Source organism: Cydia fagiglandana, chromosome 17, assembly GCF_963556715.1.
Source record: "Cydia fagiglandana chromosome 17, ilCydFagi1.1, whole genome shotgun sequence".
NCBI lineage: Eukaryota > Metazoa > Arthropoda > Insecta > Lepidoptera > Tortricidae > Cydia > Cydia fagiglandana.
Window position 1 is genome coordinate 2832361 of NC_085948.1, and position 14313 is coordinate 2846673.

At 38.4% G+C, this 14313-nt stretch overlaps 2 protein-coding genes across 2 annotated transcripts in view; one reads left to right on the top strand and one right to left on the bottom strand.

Moving 5' to 3' along the window:
- The window catches only part of LOC134672989 (protein bicaudal C), a 30179-nt gene extending 23234 nt beyond the window's left edge, over nt 1-6945 (bottom strand). The window contains exons 1-9 of the mRNA XM_063530948.1: nt 6683-6945; nt 5990-6131; nt 5437-5480; nt 5293-5362; nt 4780-4859; nt 2873-2935; nt 2108-2257; nt 1500-1613; nt 1217-1342 (exon numbers count right to left, since the gene is read on the bottom strand). Coding sequence (XP_063387018.1) covers nt 1217-1342; nt 1500-1613; nt 2108-2257; nt 2873-2935; nt 4780-4859; nt 5293-5362; nt 5437-5480; nt 5990-6131; nt 6683-6763 — 870 coding nt within the window. The 5' untranslated portion in view covers nt 6764-6945. The remainder of the gene's footprint in view (nt 1-1216; nt 1343-1499; nt 1614-2107; nt 2258-2872; nt 2936-4779; nt 4860-5292; nt 5363-5436; nt 5481-5989; nt 6132-6682) is intronic.
- Nucleotides 6946-7727: 782 nt separating this feature from the next.
- Nucleotides 7728-14313, top strand: part of LOC134672996 (sialin) — a 66229-nt gene continuing 59643 nt past the window's right edge. The window contains exons 1-2 of the mRNA XM_063530955.1: nt 7728-7913; nt 11347-11411. Coding sequence (XP_063387025.1) covers nt 11372-11411 — 40 coding nt within the window. The 5' untranslated portion in view covers nt 7728-7913; nt 11347-11371. The remainder of the gene's footprint in view (nt 7914-11346; nt 11412-14313) is intronic.

The following is a 14313-nucleotide window of genomic DNA, read 5'->3' on the forward strand; positions in this document are numbered from 1 at the left end:
GCAGCTTGGGACGGTTGCGGAGCATGACCTGTTAAATGTGTGACTTACCGCGAGCTGACCGCACATGTAGTTCATGAGCAGCCCCGTAGCTTCCATGGTGGCCTGCACCTCCCACTGTACTCCCTTTACCACTACAAGGTTTGCGTGGAGCTTGGGACGGTTGCGGAGCATGACCTGTTAAATGTATGACTTACCGCGAGCTGACCGCACATGTAGTTCATGAGCAGCCCCGTAGCTTCCATGGTGGCCTGCACCTCCCACTGTACTCCCTTTACTACTAGGAGATTTGCGTGCAGCTTGGGACGGTTGCGGAGCATGACCTGTTAAATGTACGACTTACCGCGAGCTGACCGCACATGTAGCTCATGAGCAGCCCCGTAGCTTCCATGGTGGCCTGCACCTCCCACTGTACTCCCTTTACTACTAGAAGGTTTGCGTGCAGCTTGGGACGGTTGCGGAGCATGGCCTGTTAAATGTATGACTTACCGCGAGCTGACCGCACATGTAGTTCATGAGCAGCCCCGTAGCTTCCATGGTGGCCTGCTCCTTCCATTGTACTCCCTTTACTACTAGGAGATTTGCGTGCAGCTTGGGACGGTTGCGGAGCATGACCTGTTAAATGTATGACTTACCGCGAGCTGACCGCACATGTAGTTCATGAGCAGCCCCGTAGCTTCCATGGTGGCCTGCACCTCCCACTGTACTCCCTTTACTACTAGAAAATTCGCGTGCAGCTTGGGACGGTTGCGGAGCATGGCCTGTTAAATGTATGACTTACCGCGAGCTGACCGCACATGTAGTTCATGAGCAGCCCCGTAGCTTCCATGGTGGCCTGCACCTCCCACTGTACTCCCTTTACTACTAGGAGGTTTGCGTGCAGCTTGGGACGGTTGCGGAGCATGGCCTGTTAAATGTATGACTTACCGCGAGCTGACCGCACATGTAGTTCATGAGCAGCCCCGTAGCTTCCATGGTGGCCTGCTCCTCCCACTGTACTCCCTTTACTACTAGGAGATTTGCGTGCAGCTTGGGACGGTTGCGGAGCATGACCTGTTAAATGTATGACTTACCGCGAGCTGACCGCACATGTAGTTCATGAGCAGCCCCGTAGCTTCCATGGTGGCCTGCACCTCCCACTGTACTCCCTTTACTACTAGAAGGTTTGCGTGCAGCTTGGGACGGTTGCGGAGCATGGCCTGTTAAATGTATGACTTACCGCGAGCTGACCGCACATGTAGTTCATGAGCAGCCCCGTCGCTTCCATGGTGGCCTGCACCTCCCACTGTACTCCCTTTACCACTAGAAGATTTGCGTGGAGCTTGGGACGGTTGCGGAGCATGACCTGTTAAAAAAAAAATATTTCGTCACATTTTATCTAATCTAGCCAAATAATACATATTATGACTTAATACAATTTGTTGTACACCTAGGCAAAATAGGCAGAATATGAGACGCAAATACCTACACATTCAATTGGACAGGTGGAATACCACTCTTACCTGCACATTGTATTGTTCTTGTATCTGCTGCACGTATGGAGAGTTGATGTCGGGCAGCGGCTGAGATGGCGCCACTATCGGCAACTCGAAGCAGAACACCAGTGGAGTCAGCGCCTGATGAAAAAGGTCAATAAAGTTGCAATGGGTTGCCATAAGATAAAAAAAGAAGTTGCAATGGGTATTTTTGTAGGCGCGAAGGATTTTTTCTGCTTTCCCGGAATACCGGACAGGTCATTGGTACTCAAGACTAGGGCTGCCATCTCTAAATTCGGCGAACCCGGACAAAGACTAAAAAAACACGGACATTTGGCTTAAATCGCATTTTTTCCCCCGGACGTGTATTTATACGGTTTTACCTACTTTGTACACAATAATGCCGGTAAGTAAATAATTAAATTCAATAAGGTGTTTCCTCACAATATAGTTTCTCCGGACACTTTTTGAAAACCACCCCGGACGGCTTCCAAACTAGGACAAATCCGGGGAAACCCAGACGGTTGGCAGCCCTACTCAAGACCCAAGTTTTGATTTAATACACACAGATGTCAACAGTCTAACGAATAAACAGTCCATAAGCCGCCAGCGAGGCGCCACAGTCATGCACTTACCCGAACACGAGCCCGAGCCCTCTCCACACGCTCCATATCTCCGGCGATAGAAACTTGGTTGCTCTTCTCGATGGCGCTGGTCCGGTTTGAATCCGGGAAGTGGATATGGCAGCCGGTCTCCTCCATTACGCGCTTTATTGTTAGTCCTCCCTAGAAATAGCGCATAATCATTTTATTGAGTAAAAATGTCGTCATGTATGTAGGAACAGCGCCACCGTGCGTAGTATAGGTAGTATCTTGCGCACCAGATGGACCACCCATCCTCTTTTTCAAACTAGATTGTAGGTAGTATTTCACACTGTATTAGGTACTAGTAGGTATACTAGGTATATTATACTTGTAATAGTTTGTTATATACTGAAAACTGAAAGTGGTATTCAATGCAAAGTCCTAAGCAAGCAAAAGATTTCGCAATAGAACTGTGAGCGTACGATCGATTCTAATTTAAAAACTTAAGAGTAATGAGGTTGGCGTTTAAGTACCTACCTACGTAATATTTTTAGGGTGCCGTACTCAAAGGGTAAAAACGGGACCCTATTACTAGGACTCCGCTGTCCGTCTGTCTGTCATCTCATGAACCGCGATAGCTATAGACAATTGAAATGTTCACAGATGATGTATTTCTGTTGCCGATATAACTATAACAACAAATACATACTCGTAATGGTACGGAAGCCTTCGTGCGCGAGTCCGACTCGCACTCGATCGGTTTTTGAATAGGACAAAAATGGTAAATGGTGGTAAAAACATGAATTCATTTATTACCTTTCCGATGATGTGGGAGTGGTCCGTGTAGCTGACGTCGATCTTCATCGTCACACGGTTGCTCTGCCGACAACGTATACATTAAGGGTCAAACAGAAAACTGTGTTACGTCTTTCCTGTAGACATACACAAGAGTTAAGGGCTGTAAAGGTTAATTTTCTTATTTAACCCTTATCCACGTGAAAAGGTTCTCCTTTTATTTAGAGAACTATGATAAAATCATTACTTACATGCCCACACACAGGAGAGGAAACTAGTGTTCGCGCGAACACACTAGTTTTCTCTCCTGTGGGCAATAGTTACCCACTAGATATACTATCCAATACGCTGCAGAGTTAGCTTAGCCTGACTCTACCTGTACCAGCAGTACCACCACTTTTCAACCCCTATCTATGTATAACTCTAATCTAATAACTTAATAAATAGGTACACGCCTATAAATAAACGCCGCCATAAGGGGTCATCCATTAATTACGTCACACGAATTTCAAGGTTTTTTTGACCCCCCCCCCCCCTTGTCACACTTGGTCACATTTGGCAAACCCCTCCCCCCTGGTGTGACGTCACATTTTTTCAGCGAAATCGGAAAATCGAATTAAGTATTATTATTTTTTTGTCATAATATTAGTAAATTTATAACCCAAAACTGATTATGAAAAAAAAATTAAACTAATAAAAACGATTATCGATCCAAAAACTTGTTTTTGAACTGTAAAGTAATTAAAATGACTAAAATAAAATTTTGGTTACTGATGAAGTTAAAGTGACGTCACAAAGTTTGTGACCCCCTCTCCCCCTTGTCACAACATGTCACATTTTCTTGACCCCCTAAACGTGTGATGTAATTAATGGATGACCCCTAATGAAATACACTTTTTAATAAGGATTACGAAGTCAACGGTGGCCGGCACCGCAACCAGAGTTGAATTTAAGATAGGGCACAGAATATTAAGTAATAGTACCTAATACCAGGGGTGCGAAACTCCTGACTTCGGTCAAACTCGGCTCCGCTCGGCTCAGCATTGCTCCGAGCAATTATTAGGGTTGGCACCACTTGACTTCCTTTTGCGTGCACGACCACAGATAAGATAATCACTTGATTTTTGACAACCCTAAGTCGCCTAAAGGGATAGTGCCATATATTAGAAAGGGACAGCATGATTCGACCCTGAACCGCTGTCAAACTTCGGTTTTGTAGGAAGTTTCCTTTCTGTACGGCAGTACTATTAATTGTTCTGTGTTAATAGTACCTAATACTACCGTACAGAAAGGACACTTCCTATTAAACCGAAGTTTAACAGCGATTCAATTACAGGTACTTAGGGCGCAATACCTATATTATCAAAGTCGATGGTATTTAAGCTAAGGGCAATGGGATTTTAAGGTAGGGCATTGCCCCCTAATACTCCCCCCCCCTGGTTACGGCCTTGACGATGGTTAGTACACTTTGATGACCTTGGAATTAGGACGCCTTCTCTAACACGACCACAAACTACTAAGAAGATACTACGTATAACACGACTGACGCAAAACAGTTTGCTAATATTGTCTGTCACAAAACTATAATTAATCAATACAAATTCCTTTTGCAAATGTTGTTACAATTCGCACAGCTTAATTAGACTATATATACCTACCTTGATGATATTGCTATGCTACTACTTATTTGTTAAGTTAAATTAGTATATTACCTACCTGTCCTATACGGGCTATACGGCATTACATTCAATATTTATCCAAGTTAAATAATTATGGCATTAAGATAAAATATGTATATATTGAAGCTTTCGCAGGATTTGAAAGGTCATTAAATAAATGGACGCTTAGCATTCTAGATTATCAACAAGATCAACTGCGAACTGCAATGTAAGACTTAACTACACCTATAAGTAAAAATTATAACTTACCCGCGTGTCCAGCAACTGCATAATCTTTTCTCTTGCTAATTTCACATCATCGACCCTGCCTGCCACTCTCACGTGAGGATCTAAACCATAAAATTAATATCACTATCACAACAAACAGCTTTAAGGTTAAAAATAGACAACAATTATTACCAAAAAAATCACTAAAATTATTATCACGTATTTTTCTAATAAGATTATACAATAATTCATCACTATTCTCTGTAGAAACCATGATAACTTCATTTAAATACGAATAAAATAAAAAATTGATTGCTAATTTTGGTTTTAAGTAACGGACGACGCGTTAATATTTTCAAACTTAATGCAAAGTGAGCCGGACTGGCGCCGTTGCGACGAGACTTTTTGGCGCCGGCGCGCGCGCCAAATTTTGAGCCCGCTGATAGGCTAACCGAAATTTCGAGTTTTAGGCTGCGTTCAAAAATGGGATAAGTACTTTCACTGTCCCCGTTAAGTTGCCGTCCTGATTGTTATTTAGGAAAAATTGTTACCAACCTTTTTTTGAGCGGGCTCCGATTTTTAAACGCGTTGGCCAGTTGATCAATGTGTTAGTGTCATTCATTATCTGAAAAAATAATTTTAAATTAACAATTGAAGTGTTGACTTTGTTTAAATTAATTTAATCGTAAAAATAATTACCCGGTGGAAGAAAGCTTGCGCCGTTTGAGATTCGTCCAAATTATCTGGAATGTAAAGGAGAAGGTAAAAACTTTGGTTCGACCATTAAAAAAAAGTTTTTTCACCACACCAGCTCGGAAAGGCTTACTAAAAAATCGATAGCAAAGTTGCATTTTATTCACATGTGAGGCAAAGTAATCAAATGCAAATTTTGAGTTGTTATCTTATGTTTGCAGGTTGAATTGACTTTTAAATGATGATTTTGAATGATAAATATTTAATGACATTCATTTGGATTTGATTTGGTTTGTTTTTGTCTGATATCTTACAGTTAATATTTTCTTCGGGTTGGTGTGGTGAAAAAAATTGTGTTTCTCTCGGGGGCAAATTTTGTTTAACCCTCGTGCTTTGAAACTCTCGCAACGCTCAAGATTCCATATTTTGAACCACTCGCTACGCTCGTGGTTCAATTTTGGGATCTTTCGCTTGCTCGGGTATCAATATTAGCACGAGTGGTTAAACAACAACTTTACCCCCTTGTAAAACAAATAACTATTTCTTAATCTTTAATTACCAGCCAGCATTGTCTCCAACCGGCGTCTGTCAACACGGAATCGTTCTTGGTATACATCTTCGACGCTATTCAAGCCGAGAATCACAGCGAGTTTTTGGAGGTCTTCAGCTGACGTAGAGTTGCTCGTGCCGCTTTCTGACGCCTGTAATAGGTAATTAATTACACGACATTCATGTATAACTTAATATCTATACTGTCACGGCATATGGTTATTATTATGGTTATTTCGTACGTACTAATTTTTATTGGGTACTTTTTTTAGTACTTACACATTACATTACATTACACTAGAATCGAATTTAATATAGGTACCTAGTCCACATAGATTTTTTTTTGTTTAAATTTAGGTTGAACTGGATCTGTTCAGTCAGTGTGATTAAATTATAATTAAGAATATAGGATCAAGCTACAAGAAAATTTGTCTGTGAACAAACTTTGCAAATTAGGAAAAAAAAATTTGTTTCTGTTAAGCGATTCATTTTAAGCGTTTATGTTTACGTTTAAAAATAAAGCGTGAATTAGATTTTTACATTTAAATTATGCAACTAACTAAACATAAAAGCGTGAAATAAAATTATGATTCACATTATTGAGTCATGCCGTTAAATCTTAAAATGGCGGACGGTTACAGGTTCCAGCCAGAAATACTTTTAATATCGAAACCTAAAAATAAGAGTGTTGTTTATCACTTACCTCACTTATTGTATCCTTGTCCGAATTATTTTTAAACTCCGATAAATGAGTTTTAACCGTTAAAAAATTACCTGAGGCCATGATTATAAAAAAATATAGATTCTTGAATGTTATTAATAGCCGTCAAATAACAAAACACATATATTATTCGCTATAAATAATTTTGAATAAATACATTATTATAATAAATAATTCCTTGATTAAAATTTATTATATATATTAGAACGACTGCACGTATTGCTTTGCTGGACCTAACTAGTTCTACAAAAAAAAGTCAAGATGCCCATAATGAGTAATCTTATTTAAAAATGAGGGTAGATATTTTATTCAGTTGTTGTTTCATTTCAAATTCAAAATGTTTAGAAGTAACGTTTTCAAAAATATGACTCATTACGACGTTCACATAATTTTTAGCAATTAATTTTTTCTTTCTTTTATAAGGCATGGAATGCATTATTTATGTTTTTTTATAAGTACTCCTTTTTTGTATCGCATCGCATTTAGAAGTAAGAGGTTTGCAAACGTAGATCTTGTCTGTGGAGGCCCGGCATTGCTCAGCCAATCACAGCGCGTCCCGCCACAGGATGTAGCCATCGCGATGGCGCCAAGATTATTAACGAATGTACGACGGCGAGAACATTTCAATATGATTTGAATCATAATTATTCATAAATTCAATTAGTCCGAAAGCGTAGTTAAATTAAAAAAAAAAAACACGTATAATCATTCAAAAATATATTTTTTTTTATTAAAGCGTAATCAACTAGCTAATCAACTTTTTGTCAACGTACATAACTTTCAAGTAATTGAAATTAGCTGTCAATAAGTAGGTACAATTTATTAAACGTTGACACGCAGTTTATTAAAAAAAATATAACTCTACTTGCGAGTCGTAAATTGTAAATAAAGATTTAAACGAAATTAATTCTAGTATTGTCGGATTAGCTGAAAATATGGCATAAAACCTTTATCGGAGTCATTGAAACCGAACGCAGCGCTCCCACCTTTGAATTGAAAATAAACTATCAATCGCCGCATGAGGTCGCGCCAGTCGGGTTTCTGCGCTTGTCGGTGAAGGGTGTGCGTGCTCTCGGCTCTAGAATTTTCGTATTTCGTATTTATTTTATAATTACAACTTAAGTTATCTTCGCTATATTGAAGTTTATTTGAGTGATCGCTTTTAAGTGCTGTAAAGTTAAGTGTGTTTATTAATTTATCGTAGTGTTTTAAGGTGAGTTGATCGGAAAGTTAATTTTGGTTAGTGTAATAAAATATGTCAGTTTTTATAAAAGTTTGTAAGATAAGTATGTGGGTAATTAAACTGGGATTTGTTACATGTCGTAAGGTATTAATAAAATAGAGCGTGTGGAAAGAACAGCTGTTGATTTAGGTTGCTAACTGCCGGTCGGGCCGCCGCAGCCGCCGCGTATTGTTACAAAATTACCTGCCGGTGCTTCGGTATACGTCTGGCTGTCTGTAATGCGAGAACGTCAAATGTTATAAGATTTATTCGATATTCATGGTATTCAAGTTCGTACAGCATCTGGCCAGACGGGATGATTAAATTGTCAATTTGATCAGATATTAAATCGGCGTCAATCTCCTCTCGTCCACACGTCCAATTTAATCACCAATTTTTGATTTATAAATCCTATGGCAGTTCTTGTAAGGTCTATAGAAGCTTTAACCTACTGATTTGCGTAGTTTTTGAAAATTTCTTCTCTTTCTCTTTGAACGTCAAAATTCCAACATGGTATCAACCTTGTGTATACTTATAATATTTTTTAAGCTCGAAGGGTAGAGTGATACCTGTCATCTCCATATAATTTATAACTGTTTAAAACGCCAAATCTCGTAAAATTGTATTGAAATGACAGGTGTCATCCTACCCTTCGGGTTAGAAACATATGAAGTTTAGAACATAGAGCGACCGATCCATCTTGACCCTTGTCAAATTTATTTACATACCTATCTCGTATTGAGTCGTATGTAGGTATTTTAATATTTTTAGTTCACGACATGTCAAGCTATCAGGAAGACCCCGAAGACCCGAAGTAATTTAAATGCAACGGATTTGCATACGTACATTATGTACGTCATTGTTATTGTTCTGAGAGGTAATAATAAAGAAAATAGATTCTTAAGAATCTAGGTGAACAATGCGATATCCTACCTCTGTGGTATTATAGTATTTTTTATAGGTTATCTAGTGACGAAACGTTTAAATTATCTGTCGTTTAATCGCGAAACGCGCATGCTGGTCATAATTGAATGTTGTTTCAAAAATAACTTGTTGAAATTAATGAGACTGATACAATACAAATACTCTTCATTGTGTCACCTCGCATAGTTTATTCAATTGCACAAAAAATAGAACCGACCAAAATGAATTTCCATACTTTTCATTTCTACGGTTTCTACCCTTTAGTACAGCTCAGCCCTATTATAGGTATGTACGACGCTTTTATACGACTAACCCAATAAAAATACCGCCACATCATTAAAAGTTGATGAATCATTATTACTATTAAATTTATTAAATAACACCGGTTTGTTGGTAATCTTGAACCGCGTGAGACGCGGAAAAGCTCGAAAGTTTGCCGCAACGCAAGGAAGTGCGGAAGTCCTCGAGGAAGGTTGTGTTGTTTTTGCTGCGACACGTATTTTGTGAACGCTACCATTGGTAGCCTACCAAAAATCGTAATAAATGGACACTATTGATTGATTTATTTATTGAAATGCAAATATTCATGAACTGTTGCGTGTGTAAGTCGCGTCACGCTACTAGCGTGTTTGCTGTTTACTCTCAGGAGTCTCAGGCATTTGAGGAACGTTAATTATTGAATAGTAATTTAATAATACTATGGGCGTCTCGCTACCGATCAAAAATTTCTAGCATTTTTTAATGATAAACTGCACTAAACACTAAGCACACGGATACCAGAATAAATTTATGCAGAATTTGTAAAATTAAAAACCAAAGATGCACGAAATATATTTTGTTTATTAATTATTATCGTCTCAGTCCATTAGCGGTACTTTTTTAACACATAGATGACATGATTAACTAAATAACGTCAGTGCCACAATAATCGTGAAAAAGCCTCCAGGTGCCCAATTTCCCACACACGAAAAGTCAATGCGAAAACCGTGTTTGATTGATTATTTAATGGGCATGACGTAAGATGTAACCTTTGCATACGATTGTAATAGATTGTGAATTTGCGATTTATTCGTTTTAGTTTCAGTTGATTTCTCCACTTTTACTTAGAAGGTGTTTCTCGAAAACCATAAATATGTAGTTTGCGTCTGTTCAAAATATACGTTGATTATAATGATTAGACAACATGTCAATTTGTCAATTAAAATTTATTGTAAAATTTGTGAGCTCGAAGCCATTGTTTACCAAACCAAAACCTTATTTACTGATAATTTCTTCTCAAGCATCTAAAAGTATTTCTCATAATATGAGATAACTATGTAATAAATAAATACCTACACAAATAGCAGCAAAAAATACTTACTCTGTTTTACTCCGTCGTCATATCCACTTTAGCAGTGAAATAATTATTATCCGGCATTTGTATCAGTGAACATGACAAGGTACAAATTGCGTATCGACTTATCGCTCTACTTAATTGACTTAACACCTTACTATGAAAGATAAAAAAACGGCACGAAAAAAGGACATTTTCCTGCTCTTAACCTCATTGTCTGTTAATTAACTGACAGCATTTATTCATTTCCGTTGCAACGTTTTATTTTTTTGCATTGGACCGTAAAAGGAGAATCCGTTACCGGCGCCAATCGATCGATGTCTACGTTTAACGGTGTATTATGTAATGCTAATACGAGAAAACATTGAAAATGTCTTCACGTCGTGACACTGTAAAATTCGAATGCCCATATCGAATCGATTTGAGTTCCCCTCCGAACTTGGGCCCCCTTTGGTGCTCGCCCTATCCCAATACCATTATAATACCTACCTATCTACCTGTTTCTATAAGTACTACTTGCCCCAGTGGAAATAAATCCGAATTTCTATGTCCTCTCTAGCCTACATTTTCGCGAGAAGTTTTTTTTATTCACGCTTCAGTAGTATCAGTAAATGGAACATGCAAATTGCTCATTCGGCCTCACACCCGCATGCTACATTCATGATCTTTAGATAAGTAAAACATTTTTCGCTTTGTTACTACGAAATAAGGTTCAAAAATGTATACCTATTTATGACTTTGACTGTAATTATCGCGTTATTCGCCTATTAGCTGTCACATTTAAACTTTCTCGTCACACATACAAGTACCGAATTTTAAGTGTCAAATAACTAGACAAACGTATTTGTATGTCTCGAAGCATCTATAGTCAGGTTAATTAGTATTTACTCGTTAAGCTGATGAGTAGGTCGAATTGTCAAATCGTTAATGCGTAAATAACTGTCGCATTGAGGTTACTGCAAGGGAAAGTGAACGCATTTTTTGCGATACATGTCGGTGAATGTGAATAATATTTTTAGCCGATCGTTATCGTACGGTGGACAGCTGTCCTGCATACATTTAAAGAATCACTTCGGGCCCATTTATGCTTGGTCATTCAGTTGATTATAACTGTCACGACGTGAAGAAATTTTGCTTACATAATTAACATAAACTTTTTCTTTCCAGATCCCTAACTCATTCCAAAGGCAGCATGTCTAAAACAGAGAAGTCATTTCCGAGAAACTTCACAGGTAAGTTGTTCGACTATAAATGACTTGTAGCATCCATAACTTGTCAGAGCTAACTGGTAATCGATTTATGATACTATAGGAAATATTAGTAATGTAAATAATTGGCAACGGCCAGACTAACCAGTGACGGTTGGCTTTAGGCTTTACTGACGTATGGCAGACATGTTGGCATTCGGCCACGTGCTTGGTTAAAAATAGCGTGCGAATCTGCTCGGTGTAATCGCACTTCCGGCGCTGTTATCCGTTAGAAAATCGCGAATTTATGTCCAGTGATGTAATTTTATAGTATTTTATGCAACCGTTGTTTAAAAGAGGTAAAAAAAGGCGAGTGGCGTGAGTAACAATTTGAGGCGAAGCCGAAAATTGTTAATAAAGACGCCACGAGTATTTTTTGACTCAGTTAAACAACGTTGCATACAATACTTTTTCTACGACCAAGCACTTACTTTGAAATAAAATTGAAAATTTAACAAATATTTTTAATTCAAGCAGTAGCAAAAATGGAGGGTACGGGCGGGAAACGAATGAATGAATGAATGAAATTTAAAAAAAAACATGTCTATGGTTCACTTATTTGTCAGAGATGAAATTTAAAATAAGGTTGGCAACACTGTATTTCATTCAATATTTTTTAAGTGGTCATTACACGAAGTATCGTAAAATCGCCAAAAAGATACTGCGTGTATGGACAAATGCTTTTTTGGGGAATAGACTAAAGACTTGTCTTGACAACTATAAGGTAGGGTTTTAAAGGTGTGTGCACGACCCTTTAAATGACAAATAAAAGTACGGGAGTAGAAAAAACGTTTTAAGGGTTAGTCGAATTATTTCGTTTAAGCATTTAAAAAACATAGCTTTAGCGTAAACTCAGGAAAAAAATATTTACAGGCTATGTCGCGTTTTATCATACAATTTGTCGTATAGAATGAATTAGTCAATTTATCAAATAAACTTGTTGTAATTTCAACGCAAATGGTGCACAATGCTATTGGCAGGTGGCACCTAGGTGTTATGTAAATTACATTTTTTATAGGATGTCTACGTTTATGGTTAACTATGCTTACTGGAAGGCATAAATACATAATTATTCATTGATTACGGCTTATTAGTGAGTGCTTTGCATATTTGCATAATTGGTTATGTACACAATAATTGCCTTATTTAATTACCGCCACACCTAGTCTAGTTTTTTTAATTAATTTCATGATAATTCTCTATTCAACCGAATAAACATCATTCGTTTTATTTTATCTTTGTACTAAATACGATAAAAGTTATCGTATTCAGAGTAGCTTAATGAATAATAAATATGTAACGAATAATAAATAATTACACTTTGAACAGAAACATTTTGATACTTGAAATTATTTATTTATTTGAGAATAAATAATTTCAAGTATCAAAAGCAAAGGCAAAGTATCATGGCAAAGTCGATGGAGGAACTCAGCATGATGCTCGATGACCTCAACCGAGTTTCACAACGGGTGGGCTTGAAAATGAACATGGACAAGACGAAACTTATGTCAAATGCCAATGTTGTGCCCTCTCAGTCTCTGTTGGGAACTCGGTACTCGAAGTTGTTGACTCGTACATAGGACAAGCAGTCCAATTAGGTAGGTCCAACTTCGAGAAGGAGGTCAACCGCCGAATCCAACTCGGTTGGGCAGCGTTCGGGAAACTACGTAATGTCTTTTCGTCCGACATACCTCAGTGCCTCAAGACGAAAGTCTTTAATCAATGTGTGTTACCAGCGATGACTTACGGCTCCGAAACGTGGTCTTTCACTATCGGCCTCATCTCAAAATTCAAAGTCGCTCAACGAGCTATGGAGAGGGCTATGCTCGGAGTTTCTCTGCGTGATCGAATCAGAAATGAGGAGATCCGTAGACGAACTAAAGTCACCGACATAGCTCACCGGATTAGCAAGCTGAAGTGGCAATGGGCAGGCCACATTGCGCGCAGAGAAGATGGCCGATGGGGTCGAAAAGTGCTCGAGTGGAGACCACGGACTAGCAAACGCAGCGTAGGACGTCCACCCACAAGATGGACGGACGACCTTGTTAAAGCCGCCGGAAGACGCTGGATGCGGGTGGCTTCCAACCGGTACGAATGGAGGTCCAAGGGGGAGGCCTATGTTCAGCAGTGGACGTCTTATGGCTGAGATGATGATGATGATGAAGTATCAAAATGTTTCTAGCGTCAATAACAATTTGACAGTTAGAGAGTGCGAAAAACATGTCACTTTTTCCTTTGACATCCGATCAAGAAACCCTCATGTGACCATAGAAAGTGGCTTAACCAGACATCAAATCCTTACGCTAAGTAAATTAAAAATATGACAGTTTTTTTGCATCGTGAATGAGGTTAGTTTACACGCTTCATTCGGTGGCAGATAGTTTATCGCCACAAAAAATTCAAAACCAGTCTGGTAGCGTATTAGTAATTAGAAGAGCTGTCAGTAAAGATTGAAAGTGTATTTGTGTATGAATGTATAGACATTAGGGACACATTTTAAAGGCGTTATTCATTAAATGCTTGTGAATTCTAACAAGCCCTTGATAATCGTTTGCCCTTATCTGTCATTTTGACACTGTCATGTTTGTTTAAACTTGGGTTAAAATTTGACAGGTTTGATAAGAAATAAGGGGGTTAGGGGGTTAGTCTTTCCGTACGTCGCCGCTATTTATTTTTAATATTCCTTTCATTAAGATTGATGAGATGATCTCTGCGATGATCTACAAATTATGTGCGACAACCAACGTTTGAGCTTGATGTTTAGCAATATTTAATCAATTTTACAAACCGTATTATTTTAAGTCATGTAGTGCAGATTATATTGAGCACTTTTCCGTACCTATTTTTGCTATTGACTGTACTCAAGTCTATAGCTTTACTCAGACTA